This window comes from Halyomorpha halys, unplaced genomic scaffold, assembly GCF_000696795.3.
Source record: "Halyomorpha halys isolate HHAL.00 unplaced genomic scaffold, Hhal_1.1 Scaffold52.1, whole genome shotgun sequence".
Lineage (NCBI taxonomy): Eukaryota > Metazoa > Arthropoda > Insecta > Hemiptera > Pentatomidae > Halyomorpha > Halyomorpha halys.
Window position 1 is genome coordinate 1,540,324 of NW_027104988.1, and position 18,280 is coordinate 1,558,603.

Here is an 18,280-nt window from a genome sequence, read left to right on the forward strand (position 1 = left end):
CTGGAGCATATGCTTATAAATCATGTTATATGTTTATTGCACATTGGAGGAAATTGCCATATAAATAGTGAAGTCGTTAATTTCAATGTAAACTCATAAGTCCGGTCTTCAACGAAATGAAAAATGCAGTTTACTCAGCTCAATCAGATGTAAAATTGAACATTGGTATTAACTTAAAATAATTTAAATGCTCATCAATACAAACAAATATTAGCTACCTTAGAGCTCAGAAAGCTATAAGAATAGACATTTTTTTAAATTAATGACAATTAAAATTCTGAAATTCCAAAATGAACCAATAGCAACAACTTACAGTAGAGTACTATAGTGTAGTGGTTGTTTAAGTAATAGGAAAAAATAATGTAACAAAAGCGCTAAACAGGAATTAGTAATAAAAAGAAAATAGAGCAAGAAAAAATAATTTTAATCATTTATATTTTAAAAGTATTTAACAGTCTTCAAATCCACACGTAACAGGTAACTATGAACATGGCATACATATTTACACTATATCACTAACAAGCATCACTTTATGAGATTCATTGAACTTGCCAAAAATCTTTAAGTACAATTTCTGATTAATTTCATGAACTCAAGTATCTAACGTGTACAAAAACAATGTTAATAGATTACGTCATTAGATAATAGTGAACCTGATTACATGTTTAATAAAAATATATCACAAATGTAATAATTACAAAACACAGTCATTTACAATTTATTAAATATTCTAAAGTGATTGTAATCTGTTTAATCATTAATTAGTATACCTTGTTAGAAACATAAAACTAAAACTAAAAACATAACACCAAATAAAACAAACCATATAATCATTCACAGTCATACAACTTTATAAAAGTATGAAGCATATTTTAACAACTTTAAAAAAATAATTAAAAACAAGAATGATAAGAAAATAAGAAATAAAATATGGTGATGTTGAGGTGAGAAAATATGTTATCAACTTTTTTTAATCAGTTTTACTTTTATCCACTTCTTCATTAGTGAGTTTAGATGAGCCATTCTTTGAGTTAGCTCTATTTTGCTTCAGCTGGGCACGTTTTAATTGTACCATCAATTCACTTGACTGCCAAAGCCAGCTTGCCTTTATGTGAAAGAAACAAAAAAAAAAATCATAATTTTGGTAACTAAATATTAATAAATTATAACTTTCATTTAAGTATGTATACACCATTTTGGAAGGTATATATTAATGACGATAGGTTTAATAAAAATAGAGTTAGTGGTAATTTCCATTGAAACCACAGTTAAACAATCTAGAGGTTAGGCTTTAAAACCAGAGACATCTAAAATAACATTTTTATAAAGATCGTTTAAAAAAAATATATATCGTTATTTCTTTATTATATGAATTACTATTAACATACTACTATTACTTACTTACTTATTACTAATAACTTAAAAACAAATCTATGGCAGTCTTGGAAAACTAAATAAGTCAAATTGCCTAAAAATTGAGTTAGCTAGGTTCCAGCCATGCTCAAGATGTGCTAAGTTGTATTAAACTGGTTATGTCTAGCTGCCTTTGAGCATTTCTACCTCATGAAAAGCAACTAGACTTAACTAATTTAACATAACTTAAGACATCCTGAGGACGGTATAAGCCCAGTTAACTTAATTTTTAGGAAATTCAACTTATCTAGCTTTTCACGACCACCACAAATATATACTTAACTATTTGTGATCATGAAAATATTCTTAATCCTGTTAATTACAAAAATATGAAGGATATAATTGAGTTTGATGTAAAAAATAGATAAGATTATTCCAATTAAACAGGCAAAAAATGTCTTACCATTAAAACCATGCAGTTCAGTAGGATTGGTACAGAAAATATCAGTGATATAAACATACCCTTCCGATCAAAATACTGCTGCCTCGAAATCCGGCTGTTGAAATAAAAAATACAAAGAACAATAATTAGAATAACGCAGAAATAAGAACTAAGATCCACGTACAAAAGTTGAGAGATTAAAAAATGTCATATTTTATTCATTTAGAAATATTATAATTTTTACCTCCAATTTTCAGCTGCAAGTTCATTGATGTTTTCAGAGAAATAAACCATCAACACTGAAAAATGTAGCCAAATTAATATAGTATATGATTTATAAGTAAATATACATAACTAATCATCAATACCACTAACACCATTCCTGAAATCTAGTCTAAAGGAAGGCAAGTAAGTACCAACCTAAGGAAATTATTTATATTAATACAAGTAGAGAAAGTTAAAAAAATTAATAAATAAAAGCTGATATGAGAAATGATTTATAAAATTTGAAATGTAAAAAAAATTAAGATAAAATAACTTAAGACTTAGTGCTTGTTAATGTAATTCCTATTGTCTATTTATCGAATGAATAATAATAATAATAGAATAAACCAACACAGAATTCACTAAATGAGTGTTTTCTAGCGGCTCATTATTAAAGCTATTAGTTTTCCATTTACTACAGCGCAATCAGGGGATCAGGGGTCTTGCAGCAACAACTTGTTGGGTATGAGGACAAAATTTCCCAACAATCTTTAACAAATCGATAGAGCATACTTCCTCTTTTTAATGTAGGTGGGGAAGTACAACTATTGTGAATCAAATAACCCCAAAACTTTTAACTATGTTCCTCTACATTTGTTAAGCCACCTCAAATCGACTCTGTCTCTTTATAGGAAAGCTTAACTAAAAGAAACAAAAGAAATGCTGGCTCGGATCGAAACTATGTCGAAATATGTCAAGTAAATACAAAAAAATCATAAATTAAATTTAAAAAAAAAAAATAATAAATCTTCCAAAAATATAGAACCAAATTAAAAAAATCCTTCTTTTGAAGAAAAATAAAAATAAAATTGTTATTTACAATTTTTTTTTTATAAATTGATGAACTCCAATGAGTCGGGATCTAGAAGTCCGTTCCGAAAAGGTTTGTTATACGCACCAGAAGTGAGACAACTTTATTTAATGAATTATCTCATTTTACCTCTAGAATTAGGTATTAATTTTTTTCAATTTGCTTTATGGAACTTTTAACTCTGTGATATATCTTACATAAATATCTTAATCTTTCTGGTTTTAGGTTTTCTGTATATTCTTTTACAGTGACAACAAGAATTAGTAGAGGTAACTAAATGGAAAGCTTTTAGCATTATTCACCATTCTTCTTTTTTGCCTTTATATTGCGAGACAGTGGCAGATGAATCTCCTTGATTAATTCCTTGTTTTCTTTATTTTCCTTCTTAGTTTAAAGCTGATGTTCCAGGCCATTATAGTTGTTATAGGGGGAAACATCTTTTGTCATCCAGAGAACAAGTTTTTAGAACAACACACCTTTTAAAGAACAAATACTTTCAAATGCTTTTAATTAATACAGCACGATTAGAAATATCAGGATGATTATATTCCTCCATCTTAACTGGGAAAAAAAAATTATACAAAGACAGGAAGAGTCTTCCTGTTTCAAGCAACATTTAATGTACTATACCTCTAGACAGCAATGCATAATGGTGAACCACACGATGTTCCTTTAGAAAATACATCTATTTAACTATCGGATGCATTTTTATATATTTGGGCTATAGTAGGAATATTTAAGCACTCGAATGATATTTTTTTTGTCAGAGGAGGATCAAGATAAATGTAACAAAAAAAAACAACCTAAAAAACTCTTTACAGGATAGAAATAAAAAGGATAAATAATAAAAATTTGACATCACAAAACACATTTAATATATTTATTAAAAAAAGAAGGAGAGAGAAGAGGTTAGCTCAGTGAGTAAGGCGCTGTGCAACCAACTTTAAAGAATCTGACTGTGACAGTATTTGGGACCCGTAATTGGGAAAAATCTGGTGGTTGAGTGTGATCTTGAACAAATCACCTCCTTGCACACATTGATCAAGAAACAGTACTAACTCAGAAAGTACTGAACCCTCAACACTTCAGGGATTGTAGTGGTACAGAGTTGAGAGAATCAGCAGTACTGGTACTGTTTTAATCTGTTGGTTGTGTAATTATTATAAAATTAAATCAACTACCATTCCTCTGGTGTAGAATATGTCTTCACATAACCTCTCAAACAGTTCATGATTGCCATGCTAACCTTGGAAACTATTTTTGAAATATTATGTTCAAACACCTCAAATGAATACATTAATGAATGATAGTAATCACTAGAAGCCAAAAACCTCAATGTTATAACTAAAGGTGATTTGAACACTAACTGCTTGGCGAAAATTAGTATTTTCTTTATGTATTACTGGTTCTGCCATCAATATAAAAAATGTAAAATCTACATTTGACATTATTGTATTGGCGAACAAATAACTGACCAACAAATCATCACCACTGATCTCATAACATCATAAAAACAACTGTATTTGCCACCACCTACAAAGACAAGGCTTCTCCATGATGAGCTAAGCTGCTGCAATGGAAGGTAGGCGATAGAGGTACCAGTCACTCATTAATCTGACCCAATAATACTACTGTTCATGCCGAACATCAATTGTTTGTGACAAATGTTCAATCATATTGCTGAATCAGTTTGTAAAACATATGTTTGGGTAACTTCAAAATGTTTTAGTTTTGTACCTTAACTTGACAATTGTTTATTCAGCAGGGACACATCTTTAGAAATACATAATATTTAATATCTACCACTTGTAAGTGTTATCTCGAGACAAATTAAAACCAATGAAAACATAATTGCAGTAGAATAAATAATCATAAAGTTATCAGGTTCAGTAAATATATAAATAAATTTTAAATCTATAATAAAATAGTATTTAAAAATTATATTTTTATTTAAATTTCCATTAAAAACTTCTTATTAACCATTTCCAAAACGTTTTTCTGGTAAATAGAAATGCACAATGAAACTGGAAGGGCTGTTTAGCCAATATAAATAAATTATAAACCAATTTACAGTGAATCGCAAAAGTTTTCATACACTCATCAAATTCTTTAAAATATGCTTTTTGTTACATATATTCATTGTAAAGGGAATTTTTTTAATGCTTGTATATTCCTCAATAATCAATATAATAAACTTATTTAATAATTAAAAACAATGAAATCTTGATTATATTTTAGTTATTTACTCTGTTTATAGAAAACAGATTCAACTGAACCCTAGGAATAGTTATCAGACAGCTTGAAATTACAGATCTGAATGGTCTTCTTTAATCCCTTAACGTGACCCTTGAGTTGCAGGACCAACTAGTTCTTAGTCTTCCTTCTTTCTAAGATTGCTGGAATCAGTCAGAGCTGAGACAGTGCCTTATACTTATATAATTATGGCTCAGTGCCAAGTTAAAAACTCCATTGAACAACATTTACAAGTGATTTACCTTAGAGAACAGGGGAACTCTTACTGCCAAATCAGTGCAGTGACCAATATACCGTTTTTAACAGTTCAGGGAATAATTAAACAATATAAAAATTATGAAAGATTGAATGATAAGGACCGATCAGGACGACCAAGAATTTTATCAGTCCGGGATGAGGTTAATTATACATACAATTAATGCTGATCCAAAAATGCCAGCCACGAAAATTACAAATGAAATTAATACAGAGCTGGACATCTGCTAGGCCAGATACAATTGACGAATCCTAAAAAGAAATGAATTTAATGCCAGGGTAAGTCGGAAAACACTTTTCATTAGTAAGAAAAATGAAATAAAGAGAGTTAAATTTGCTAAAGAATATTTATAAAAGGCTCCAGGCTACTGGAATGACGTTATATTCGTGGACAAGAGCAAGTTCAATGTTAAAGGATGAGATGGACGAACATTTGTATGGCGGAAGCCCGGAAAAGCACTAGATGAAACAAATTTAACTGGGACTGTAAAGCATGGTGGTGGCAGTGTGATGGTCTAGGGCTGTATGTCAGCAATTGGGGTGAGTAATTTGGTTTTCATTAGTGGGATTAAGAACTCATGAAAGTATATTGATATTTTAAGAGCCAATTTAAGAGTTGCTAAACTGGGAATAGAACATGGTTTCAAGTTTTATCCAGACAATGATTTAAATCATAAAGCAATGCTGACTCAAAATGGTTTTTATATAACGACCCCAAGGTGTTGGAAACCCCTTCTCGGAACCCAGACTTAATCCCATTGAGCACTTGTGGGCCCACCTTGAGTGCCAATTGAAAAAAACATACTATTAATAACGTCACTGATCTCAAAATTAAGTTGGAAGAAGAATGGGCCAAAATTTCAACTGAGGTGACATCCAAGCTGGTAGAATCCATGGGCGGCTGATGGTAGTACAGAAGCGCAAAGGCCTTACCACAAAGTAATAAATCTAATTGTTTACAATTTTACCATTAAAATTTAAATTGTGTATGATAATTTTTGCTAGACACTTTTCTATATAATATACATATAAAATTTGTTACACTGTTAAATATTTAAAAATAAGTTATTTGAGGTGTATTGTTTAAAATATAATTTTATAAATCATTATGATAAACACACACACACACACATATATATATATTTTTTTTTTATAAATATTAGCGTTCACTTGGAAATAAACACTGTGAACTTCTCCTCAACTTATTTTGGCATATGAAAACTTTTGCGATGTACTGTAAATATATTAGAAAAAAAAAAAATGAAAAATCTAAACTTCATCATTATATATCTGCTAATTTAAGAAGTGCCTTATAAATAATCATGATGATAAGTAAACAATGGCCAAGCCTGATTTAATGCAAATATATTTTTTTCAGAGAAAATAATATGTATAAAATTAACATGTGATTTAAAACAATACCTATTTAAATGCTGTTCAATACTCTAGTTTTTTTACTATTATATACTTAATTTAAATCCTATATAAAACTTTAACCATTAAAATAAATTATAATAATTTTTAATTATAATATGAAAACAAAGAAACTTACATAAAGCTAAAAACAAAACTAACTGAAAATTGCCATGATTTCGGGTCAATAATGCAGTAAGAGTAACTGCAATATGAAATATTATTATCCCAATTACAAAGGGTTCTCTCCAGTCAATCTGAAATACATAAAAAAATAAGGAAAAGTTAATTGGATAAAATTAAAGTCAAAGGTAAATCGAGTATAATAATAATACACAAATATATATATGTATACTACGTACTAAGTACTAAGTGTACTACTGCTAAGAAAGTAACCCCCAGCCTACGGTACTTCTAATGGAAATTAAAAAGAAAATATAGGCCTAATAAAACATTTATGAAATGAGAAACAGAGCATAGTTGCATAGAAACATAGCATAGTAATTTGTAATGTAAGTAAGAAGAAACATCTTTTAAAAAATACTTAAAACTGAAAGCATCAAAATAGCATATTTTGCATAAAACATAAATAAAGTAACAAAATATTAAAATTATTATACTTTACGACACATAAGCATGTAAATTATCAGTAGAAACATAAAATTTTTAATGTCACCTCTTAAGATAACTTAATACAACAGATAAGAGCGACAAACATCATTGATCCAATATTCCAACACAGAAATCAATTTAGTAGTAACTAAAAATAACTTCCTCTGTTATCAGAGATAACAGGGCAATTAACATCTTATTAATTACCCATTAGGAAAAAAAGTGTTTTACTTACTAATTAACAACCTCAAATTTGTTAGAGCAAATTCAAGTACAATTTTACAGAGAATTAAAAAAAGAAATCTGAATAAACTATACTGTTTTCATCAAAGAAAACATGAACATTATTACATCTATGAAAATGTACTAAGAGAAATTATGGTAAGATCAAATTGCAAAATTTATTAACAACTTTGTGATATTGTAACTCTTGGGCAATAGTCGACTTCTGTTAATAAAATAAACAGAAATATTTAATGTTTCTAAACATTTTCATAAAACTCAGAAACTATCATATTATCCGAAAAAGACATGATATATTAACTGGATTCACTTTATTCAAATATTTTTTCAATTAAAAATAATAAAAATTTTGACAGTACAATTAAATTCAACAAAACATAAAAACTAATAAAACTGTATCTGTTTTCAGCACATATAGGCCGTGGATTTAGTCCAAACAAATTTTTAACTATAAAACTTACATCAGAAAGAATTGTCCATAAATTAAAATCTGCAGAGCTAGTCGTTTGAAACATATTTATCGAATATAAAAAAGAATTTCATTCCCAATAAAACAATAACGTAATAAAATTATCACAACGTTCAGAAACTATCCTTCTTGGCAGTGAGATGAACCATTTCAATCTGACAACAGTAGAACACATCAACTTAAACTAAAACCTTGGACGAAATATAACCCGAAACATGTGTTGATGAATCCAATATGCAAATTTCTGATAACATTTGGCAAAACTAAAGATGATACTTTATATTTACCTTTTCATTATAATTAACATTCTATTTAAATTTGGGTAATTCAAATCGTACATACTCTCATTTAAATGAAAGAGGGATAAATGTTTTGGAAAATTAATTTTGCAAATTTTAAGTGATTCAAGAGGCTTAGGCTAGCCATCTTGTATCAAGGTCGATAACTAAAGGCGTCAGTTCTTTTGTTTTGTGAATTTAAGTTCCTTAGTGTGTATTTGTATTTGTTCCTTAAGTTACTCATTGAAGTTTATTAAAGAGTATTTGCGAAATGGTGAAGTTGGCACGTGGTGGTATGAACAGTAGCAATAGGGGAAGGTCAAAGCCTAGACCTTTATTTCCACCCGGTGAGCTACCACTATTTGGACCTCCACCAGCTTACATGAGAAGACCACCTGGACCTCCTATACCACCTCCTGCTAGAGGTCCTATAGGGTATGATTATGGTCCACCACCTCCACCTCCAATGCGACTACCACCACATCATGGACCTCCAATGCCTCCTCCACCACACATGCCTTTAAGGGGTCGCCCTGGCCGACCACCACCACCAATGCCACTGCTTCAGGCACCTGTCATGCCTCCAAGACCGCTACCGTTCTTGAGGGGTAGAGGTATGGGACCCAGGATGGGCCCAGGAAAGAAACTTGGAAAGGGAATTAAAAAAGCGAAGAATCGTAGAAATAAAAAAGGAGTTCCTACCACCTCTCAGAACAAACCTGAGGTAAGTTTATGAAAACTTCACTTTAGTAACTGTGAAATAACCAGAATATATCTAATAATTTGGGTTGTAGCTTATTCAATCTGTTTTATACTCGTCTATGTTATGAAATCATTGCTGAGCTACTTTACTGATCAACCTAGTTTTATTTTAGGTGGAACCTATACTACTCTGATTTGTTTCTATAGCCATTTACTAAACATTCCATTGTAGTTGAGTATGGAAAGTGTTTTCTGTAGTGGTTCTGATGATTTAAGGTTAGATTTTGCTTATATTGTTCAACTAACAATATCTTTTCTGTACTGACTATGTGAACAGAGTAATGACTGTCATGACAGAATTATTCTTTTTCTGATACCTTTCTGTGTTAATAGAGGCAATGTTTTAATTCTGAATTTGTATGTGGAATATACATAATGACATTTTCAATACTGCAGAGTATTGATTAACCGAGTTAATGTTGGTTGTAATTAATTACCTGGGATAATTAAATTCTTAGATAATATAGATGGTCCATTATAGAGATCAGGAAAATAGAATTGAAAGCAAGGACGACCTTAGTAAAGTAAGTAACCCCATCCTACGGTATTATCTTTAGATTACATCTAACAATAAATAAAATCAAAACTTTTTTGATGTGCCACAATCCAAGAAAATTAGCTATACAACATCGCTTACGAATGCGTGAATGTATTTTCCTAGATATTTCTAAATTTCAAAGTGGTCTAATTTGGCCCATAATTATGAGGAAGATGAAAATTAGTTGTAAATGAGACCTGGTATCAATTTTTTTGTTTGGTGATCAACTTTATCCTTGTGGTTCACCCGTTGTATTTACACTGGATATCATTTATAACCATCTCGGTTATAGTACCAAATATTTCTAGACCCAATTTTGAGAGCCTTACCAATCACCAATCTGGTGACGGCTGGTCGACTAAAACAACTCATTTTGGATATTTGTTAAATATGTAAATAAAGTGTTGTTTTTTCAAATTTTAGTGTCCAATTAATAACTTCATCAACTTTTTACTCCCAATTTAAAGTTTAACTGTATCAACATTTGTAGGGAATATTGTTGTGAATCATTTATTACATGACGTATGTTTATATACATGTTTTTTATATTGATGCGTGATACCCGGGCCAAGAAACTAATCATAAACAACAGAAACAAAAACAATTTTATTTTATTCCACTAGTAACCAAAATAGTTACACTTCTTAAAAACAAGCATGTTTTAAAGATAGTTTTAGTTCAGAATAAGTGCTAACCTCTCTTATGTCTTTAAATTGTACCGACTAATATCCTTATCCAATAGCACCTGCTTATTTTCCCAAGCTGAGTGATAACAGGTGTGGATTTACAAATTATGATAAAAAAAAAAAATAATAATAATAACTTATGGTTTTCTTTTGATTAGGGACTAGAGAGAAAAATTATGAACTTAATTGAATTGAATCCACCATTTTAGAGTTATAAATTATAATATTTATGTGTTGTTCAATCGACCCCTTTAAAGCATAAAAAGTTATTGAATATTTATATGTCTGGAAGGTCAGGTTTTATAGAAAACATGCATATTTTTTATAATTTTGCTAAATTATTAATAGAATTATTACTTCTTTATTTTTCTAATATTTAGTCTGCTGTATCTTTAGAATTATTTTTATTCTGAAAATGGATTATAATAGGAAACTGCTAAAGCAAATGAAGAAGTTAAGAAAGAGGAAGAAGATATTTTAAATGGGCCTTGGATAAATGATAGCATCAAAGCTGAAATTGAAAAGCTGAATGGTTTAAGGAAAAAATCAGATGAAACGAAAAGTTCCTCAGATGTTGACCTATACAATGACCAACAAAAAAAAGTTAACTCAATGGCATTAGCTGCAAAAATGGAATACATTGGAAGCCAACCTGATAGTAATGTGAGTAAATTAGAAAACGTAATATTGATTTTGTGTAATATATTATATACCTAAATTATCATTTACTTGTCACACTCTTAAATAGTATGCACATTTCAAATTTTTGTATTGTTTCATTTGCATCTACTTTAGTACCTAATATTTTTTGTTTGAAGGTAGTGTTTCCAGAGCTTCTTTTTTTAGTTTATTTCCATTTTTTATTGCTTTCTAGGTGTTTTCAATATCATTAGAGTCTTAGTGGTATTTATTTTTAGAAGTTTTTCTTCCTACAGCAGATTTATACATTTCAGACCCTTGATTTGATAACGCTTTAGATCAGATTTGAGCTTAAAGACTGGTGGGGCTTGATCTTTATCTTTTATTATATGGATATTCCTGAACCATATGTTTCAAGTTTTGCTGCTCTCTTGACTATAAAATTCCTTGTTTTCTTTATTCTTTTTGGATCATTAAGCAATCTATAATCAATTTTTCATTGCTGAAGGATTTGGCTCTCATGATTTGATTAATTTCCTTGTGAGAGAAAAAATTGTGTTCGCAACTTTCATGCCATTCGCTAAGTGGAAGTCTAAAATATTTTCTCCCTATCATTTCTGAAATTTTCTCCATGTGTTCCAGTCAACCCATTCCATCTGTTCTCTTTGCCATAATCTACTGGTGAGGTCTGTAATAAATAAGTTTTTTTCTGGTGTCATCTTCTATCTTCTGTAGGTCTTCAAAGAAAATTTCTTTATCTCTGAAATTTGCATTGTCATTGGGATCATATATAATAAATTGTGAATATTCTTTGTGCTCCACTTTTAATTGCATGGTCATAATGGTCCTTTTGCTTATGACTCTCTAAATCAGAAAGCTTGCACATTAGATTTTATGCACTATGATACCTATTTTGCTCCTTGCATGTTCCTGAGAACAGAAAAACATATTCTCCAATTTGTTCCTCTGTTTTTCTCTTCTTTTTTTGTCTCTGTTAGACCTGCTATATAAATTTGGTCTTTCTTTAATTCTTCAACCAGTTTCATCTCCTCTCCTCTAATACCCTCCACATTCCTCGTACCTTGAGTGATCAACCTTTTTCCTAATTCAGTCTTCTATCATAATATCCTATTGGCTCTATTTCCTTTGTAGCATTTCATATACTATTCTTGAGTGGACAGCTTATGAGCCTGCTGTCGTATCCATATCCTGATGAAAAATTGCCTTCTTAGATGTTGAATATCTTACAAATCAAATTTAGATTCTGTGTTCAGAATTCAGATGTATTAATGGTAATTAAAATTAAAATTTTGACCGAATTTAAAAAGAGATTTTTTCACTGTCTATATTTTGTGGTTAAGTTCAGCTCTAATTATTAATAAGTGGCCGTATACATTAAAATAATTACCAGTATTTTATACCAAATTTGAACAACCTTATTATTACTTGAAAACTAGATTAAGAGTCTAGACTACACTTCCAAAGTCAATGAAAAAAATAAACAATTTGAAACCGCAATAAACGATCCTTATATCAAATAAAACTTCAACAATAACATTAAATCGAAATGCAGATGCGTAGTGGAAAATCAAATTGCCAATTTGAAAATAATGAAGAATAACATATCAAAATAATAATCAAAAAGTTGCATTCAGTTATAAAAGACAATATTTCAAATAGAAAAGGTTTCAGTTGAAATAAAAAAAGTTAAATTTGGAATGAAAAATGTTACAATTAATTTAAAAAAAGATTTATTTGACTTGGAAATGCAACACTAATGGTTCAACAATGTATTATAACGCCACAATTTATTTCATTACTTTGCTTATAATAGTTTAGTTTTACAGTTCAAAAATATAATAAACCAGCTCTCTTTTTCAATTAATTGTTTTCCTTTTTTTTAAGGTTGATGATAAGGCAGAAGAAAAGAATGGAACTAGAGAACAGAAGTGAGGCTCTATTAGTCTTTAAACTGTAAAGTTGTTAAATATTTCGAAAACTTCAATTAAGTTTCTTGAATGAATTTAATTTCAAAAAAGAAACAATTAAATATTTGTACATATAGAGTATATAGTACCAGTTCAAATTTTATATATATTTATATTTATTAATTTTATTTAAATACTTTCTCTTTATTATTTTTCTCAAAGTCATGAGCAGATAGAAAAAAAATATTTTTTCTTGTTATGAAAATTTATGTGTACTTTACATAATCAATTCTTTTAATTAAATGATTTTTATAATGTTATACCTTTAATTATGCATATATGTATATTGTGAAATATAGCTAGTTATAAAAATTAAAATTAAAAAATTAAACTTAGAATCTTTTGGGACTTGAAATTCATAATATATGTATTTTGTGAAGTTCCATTAAAGTTATTTTCAATCAGTTGTTTTACCTTAAATCATTTTAAAGAACTATTATTGCTTAATATAACTGTCGAATTAAATTTTTTTTTTTTCATAAATGGACATAAGAATTTGTAGAAACCACAATTAGTAACTTTTTGTAGCACTGTTTTTTTTATTAATTTCATCAAATTGTGTTGTAAGCTACTTTCTTTTTTTCATTTTAGTAGCTTTATATTTAATATTTATATATTACATATACATATTCAATAAATGTGTGCTTCTAATTAATTGCAATAAAATATTGTTCAAAAATTGTCCACTGTCCATAGTTTATTCATTTACTTAATTATCTCATTGACTAATTCAAAATTGTCCCAAGGCATTCATTGTTATTGGTAGTCCTTGATTGCTTGCCACTGTAAAATCTCAATAAGCAGCCATTATTGCATGCACAGATTCAATCTGTGACTTTATGGAGTTGAAAGGACGGTGGATTTTGGATGCAAACTGAGTAACTTTTCTTACTCACGTCTCTTCAGACCAGTAAGTTTTCATTAAAGTCTTATCTAAAGTCTCCACAGAAAAAGTGGCAATCTATATTTATTAATGCATGTAAGTAAATCCCTTCGTTTCTTAATCTTAGTGTTTTCTTTATTTTAATGAAATGTTTTTTTTCTGGAATTACTTATAAAAAGTTTTTAAAAATTCCCTAAGTTTTTTCTTTATTAGATACAAATTTGAATTGTCCTCAGTAATTCATGGGACTAAGTCCTGTTTATTCATTTAGTATGAGCCTACTGTTACTTTATTTTATTTGTTTTGTAAATATAATATCATCTGTGATGACAAATTTAACATTCAAATGCCTTACATTTTATTTTTATTTCAATTGTTTTTGTTTTTCCATGTGATTTGATTCTACCTTGATTTTTACTTATGATAATAATAAAATAAATACATATTTATAGCTGGTTATTTCACATTACAATATAAGTAATTTGTAATAAAATATTATTTTTGAACCTTTACTAATCTGAATTTTGTACGATGTTCTGTTTGTTAGGGAGAATATTACTGTGAGGTATGCGATCGTAGCTGGATGACTCCTGAAGAACTTGAAGTGCATTTATCTGAGCATATAACTTGCCATTTTGAAGGTTGTTCCTTCAGAGGTGCCCCAAAAATTGTTACTTTACATATCAAGCTTCAGCATGAGTCTGGTATGTTTGATAAAATCGTTAAATCAAGCAATAAAGAAGATATTGAAAAATGGAGGGAAGAGAGGAGAAGGTATGTAATTATAGAAAATATGCATACTTAATATAACAAATACTTTCCATTAATTATAAACTTTTCATTGTAGATGAGCTAGTTCTAGAATTTCATCGTAAACTAGTACTTGGATAAATACATTTTTATATTTCCAAAAGAGTTAATCATGAGTCTGGTTTACATTATGTTCAATTGATTCACTTATTAAAATGACTATAAAACATGGTAAACGGTCCCTTAAGCAACCAGGGAAGTTTTACGCCATCAAACAGAACAGTCCCTTAAGCATTACTGATTAACAGCTTGGTGGTCCAGTATTTAGTGTAGGTTTAATGATCCTGTTTTGAAACTAGCTAAACTCTTAATTTAAAATCTAGAGGAAGTTTTTCAGGGGATTTAAAGCTTCTTGGAAGCAAGCCTTTTTTTATTATTATTTTTTTTAAATGAATAGAGTTGCTTTTTGAGCAAATATGTGAAATAGTTCTCATTTATTCTTAAGTGATTTCTGCACCTCTAATGATTTTGTTCTTCCTCTTTTCTCTATATCATTAACAAATTTCCAAAAGTTTACCTCAAAACCCTTGGTTTCCCTTACCAACATCTTTTGACTCGGTCACTTATTATTGCTACACTTGCCTTTAGTTCATGAATTAATGCACTTGAAAGTTTATCATTGGCAACATGGCTATAAACATTTTTCCATTTATTCTGGCAGAAGATATTTTTCATAATACAGTTAACAAATGATTAAATGATACATTGGTGAAATCACAGAACTAGATGAAAATATGTTTACAAGGATGATTTAATTTAAATGTACCCTAAAAGTGATATGTAGTGAACTCGACTTCTGGCTTGTCCTAATCCGTAAATGGATGGTAAACTCATCTTTGGAAAAAGATAGATATGTTTGCAAATAACTGATTCATTTTACTGGCTACAGTCATGAGTCAGTTAAAGTTGGCACTTTAACTCGCTCGGCTTCAAATGACCCACACTTATCTTTTTAGGGAATAATAGTAATGGGAAGTATTGCGATCATGCAAAATTGTGTAGTTGGATTTGCGACAGATATACCCGGTTTGAGATCCCCTGAGTCCAAATAACCAAGTCTCACAAAACAGTCTTCTGTGTATGTAATTTGAACAGCCAAGGTCAAAAAGGAAAAATCATATGAAACTTAAATTACTTATTTAGGCCTGATGTATGCCTGTGACGTTACAGGAACTTTTTCATTGTAATCAACCAGACATAAGTGCCACTTATGTACTCCTCAAAACTAATGATTTTGAATTAAGTCTTTATTAATGTACAATTAAGTATATCTCAAATATTGGCTAGGTCTTATCCTCTTTAAAATAGTATAACAGGACTTAAATGACAAATTTTTAAAATAATCCTTTTCTTAAGTTGCTTTTATTTTGCTTATTTGAAATAAATAACCAGTTCTCATTGTTAGTAATAAGAAGCAATGGATAAATACAAAATATTAAAGAATTAAATATATACCTAATTAAATATATACCTGTTCAACCGATTCATTTGAGCAGCCCTGCAAAGTTGGGCGAAACGTCGGAAAATAAATAGTTATAAACTATTTTTGTTTCACTTTTGACCGCAACCCTGACCATCTTCTTATATATAAATTAAATATATAATTAAAGGAAAATTAGATGCAGGAGTTCGAATTGGAAATAGCTAAGAGTGCCCTATCTCATTGATGTATACACAGCTTCATTATCTTTATTTAAACTATTGTATTCCTGGCGGAAAGTTTTATTAGTTATTTTCACCTCGAAAAGCCTTAAAATACAAAATTTTTTTAGTAAGGGAAAGTTGTGTGATATGCGCAGTATTCTGAATTTTTTATATTGTACAACAATTGTTGGTACACCAACTGCACTAAAAATTTTGATCAAATTGTTTGTTAGAATCTGTTCCTTAGTTCTTCTGGAGACTGATTTTATTGTTTTATTTATTTATTTTTTAAAACTTATTTATCCATTCAAGTATTTCTTTTAACCAACTTTGTATTATATTTTCCTTAAAATCTATGTATTAGTTTTGTTTTAGTAAAATGTATTTATTCGTTAGTTTTTCTGTAAACTGATCTACTGCTGTGACTATTATTTCTCTGGTTTGATCTCACATTGCTGTCTATTAGTGAATTTTTTTAAATGAGGCACTGGAGAGGATCTGAGAGGGTGAATTTGGGAGAGTAATATTGTCGATCAAATGAAATAAAAATTGTGAAATGGAAGGGACAAGAAAGGGAATGAATTGAAATATTTGTATTTAGTGTGTATACTGGAATTTATTGTAAAAGGAAACTGTGGGGGGGGGCTGTTTTCTTTCTTTTTTATTATATCATGTGAATATATGCAATATATATGTGTCTGATCACGGATTGATCAGTAGGCTTTATAATGTAGCAACCCGATGTATGTAGGCAGCATGGATAAATAAAACATTTCTCTCTCTGCTAACTTACACACATATTTATTGTTTTTTCCTATTGTATTTCCATATCAATAATAATATTTTTGTTCTAAAAGGAATTTTCCAACAAAAGAAAATATTGAAAAGAAGTTAGCTGAACGAAAAGAAATGGAAGAAAGAGGAGAAAATATAGAACAAAATATGAAATCATTTAAAAGAAATCAAGCTATGCACTACAATGAAAAAGGTATAGTTTCCAAATAAATAATTGTTATTGTATCCCAGGAAGTTAAACTAGTTATGGCATAGCTAAATACATAAATTGATTAAAACTTTTCAGGTAAAGCTGAGGAGAAAAAAATCAATAATAAAAGGAAAAGAAATAAATTTAACAATTCCAAAAATAATCCAATTAATAAAGTGAATGGGTATAACCCTCAGTTTCTCAGTACTGGTTAGTATAATACGTAATATGGTTGTTCTGTATTATTATCTGTTCTATATATTTATACTTTTATTAATAAAAATAATGTTGATAGCTTCCCTCCCAAATGACATTGGAGATGCTAAAAATGATGAAGAGGATCATAATATCAACATAAGTGATGAAGAATGGATTTCTGATAGTAAAGGAGTTGTAAAATCTGCTGCCATAAGTAACATTTTAATGAATTTAAGCAGTACCTATGCTTCTGATGAAAGTAATATATTTTTATATACTTAATGTCTCTTGTTATTTTTGTTCCCCTTTTGATTTATTTTTAATTTAATTTTATAGGTGATTCTGAAGTAATCATTTCTGACAAGATGGAATCTGTTGAAGACAAATCTTTAGAAGACAGGTGTGGTGACAGTGATAATGAGCCTCCTGAGGAAGAAAAAATTGTCCGACAAAGTGATGTAGTTTCAGATTGTGAAATGAATTTAGAGCATAACAAATTCAACGATAAGTTTTCAAAGAGGAAAAAAAATCATCCTAAACATCAATTCAAACCTAAATCAAATGTGATGAAATGGCAGCCTTCCTTGAGGAAGAAACCTCTTACACTACTTGAAAAAGTGAGTTCATTTTTTAAATTATGATTTGGGTGGATCAAAACTTCTGGTTAAACCAGAACATGAAATGTAGTTAATCTAAATCTAATTAGCATCTAATCAAATCTAAAATTCTCTGATGATTTACTAAAAAAAATATT

At 29.3% G+C, this 18,280-nt stretch overlaps 2 protein-coding genes across 2 annotated transcripts in view; one reads left to right on the plus strand and one right to left on the minus strand.

Moving 5' to 3' along the window:
- Positions 1-403: 403 nt before the first annotated feature.
- Positions 404-8,326, minus strand: Tmem18 (transmembrane protein 18). Its single transcript, XM_014437571.2, has 5 exons — positions 8,108-8,326; positions 6,931-7,048; positions 2,040-2,094; positions 1,817-1,910; positions 404-1,105 (listed from the first exon to the last, which is right to left on the minus strand). Exons 1-5 carry the CDS (start codon positions 8,159-8,161, stop codon positions 971-973), a joined length of 456 nt encoding a protein of 151 aa, XP_014293057.1. The 5' UTR covers positions 8,162-8,326; the 3' UTR covers positions 404-970.
- Positions 8,327-8,422: 96 nt separating this feature from the next.
- LOC106691705 (nuclear FMR1 interacting protein 1) overlaps positions 8,423-18,280 on the plus strand; it is a 21,248-nt gene continuing 11,390 nt past the window's right edge. Inside the window, exons 1-6 of the mRNA XM_067047178.1 lie at positions 8,423-9,117; positions 14,437-14,663; positions 17,201-17,331; positions 17,425-17,538; positions 17,624-17,785; positions 17,863-18,143. Of these exons, the coding sequence (XP_066903279.1) occupies positions 8,665-9,117; positions 14,437-14,663; positions 17,201-17,331; positions 17,425-17,538; positions 17,624-17,785; positions 17,863-18,143 (1,368 nt within the window). The 5' untranslated portion in view covers positions 8,423-8,664. The remainder of the gene's footprint in view (positions 9,118-14,436; positions 14,664-17,200; positions 17,332-17,424; positions 17,539-17,623; positions 17,786-17,862; positions 18,144-18,280) is intronic.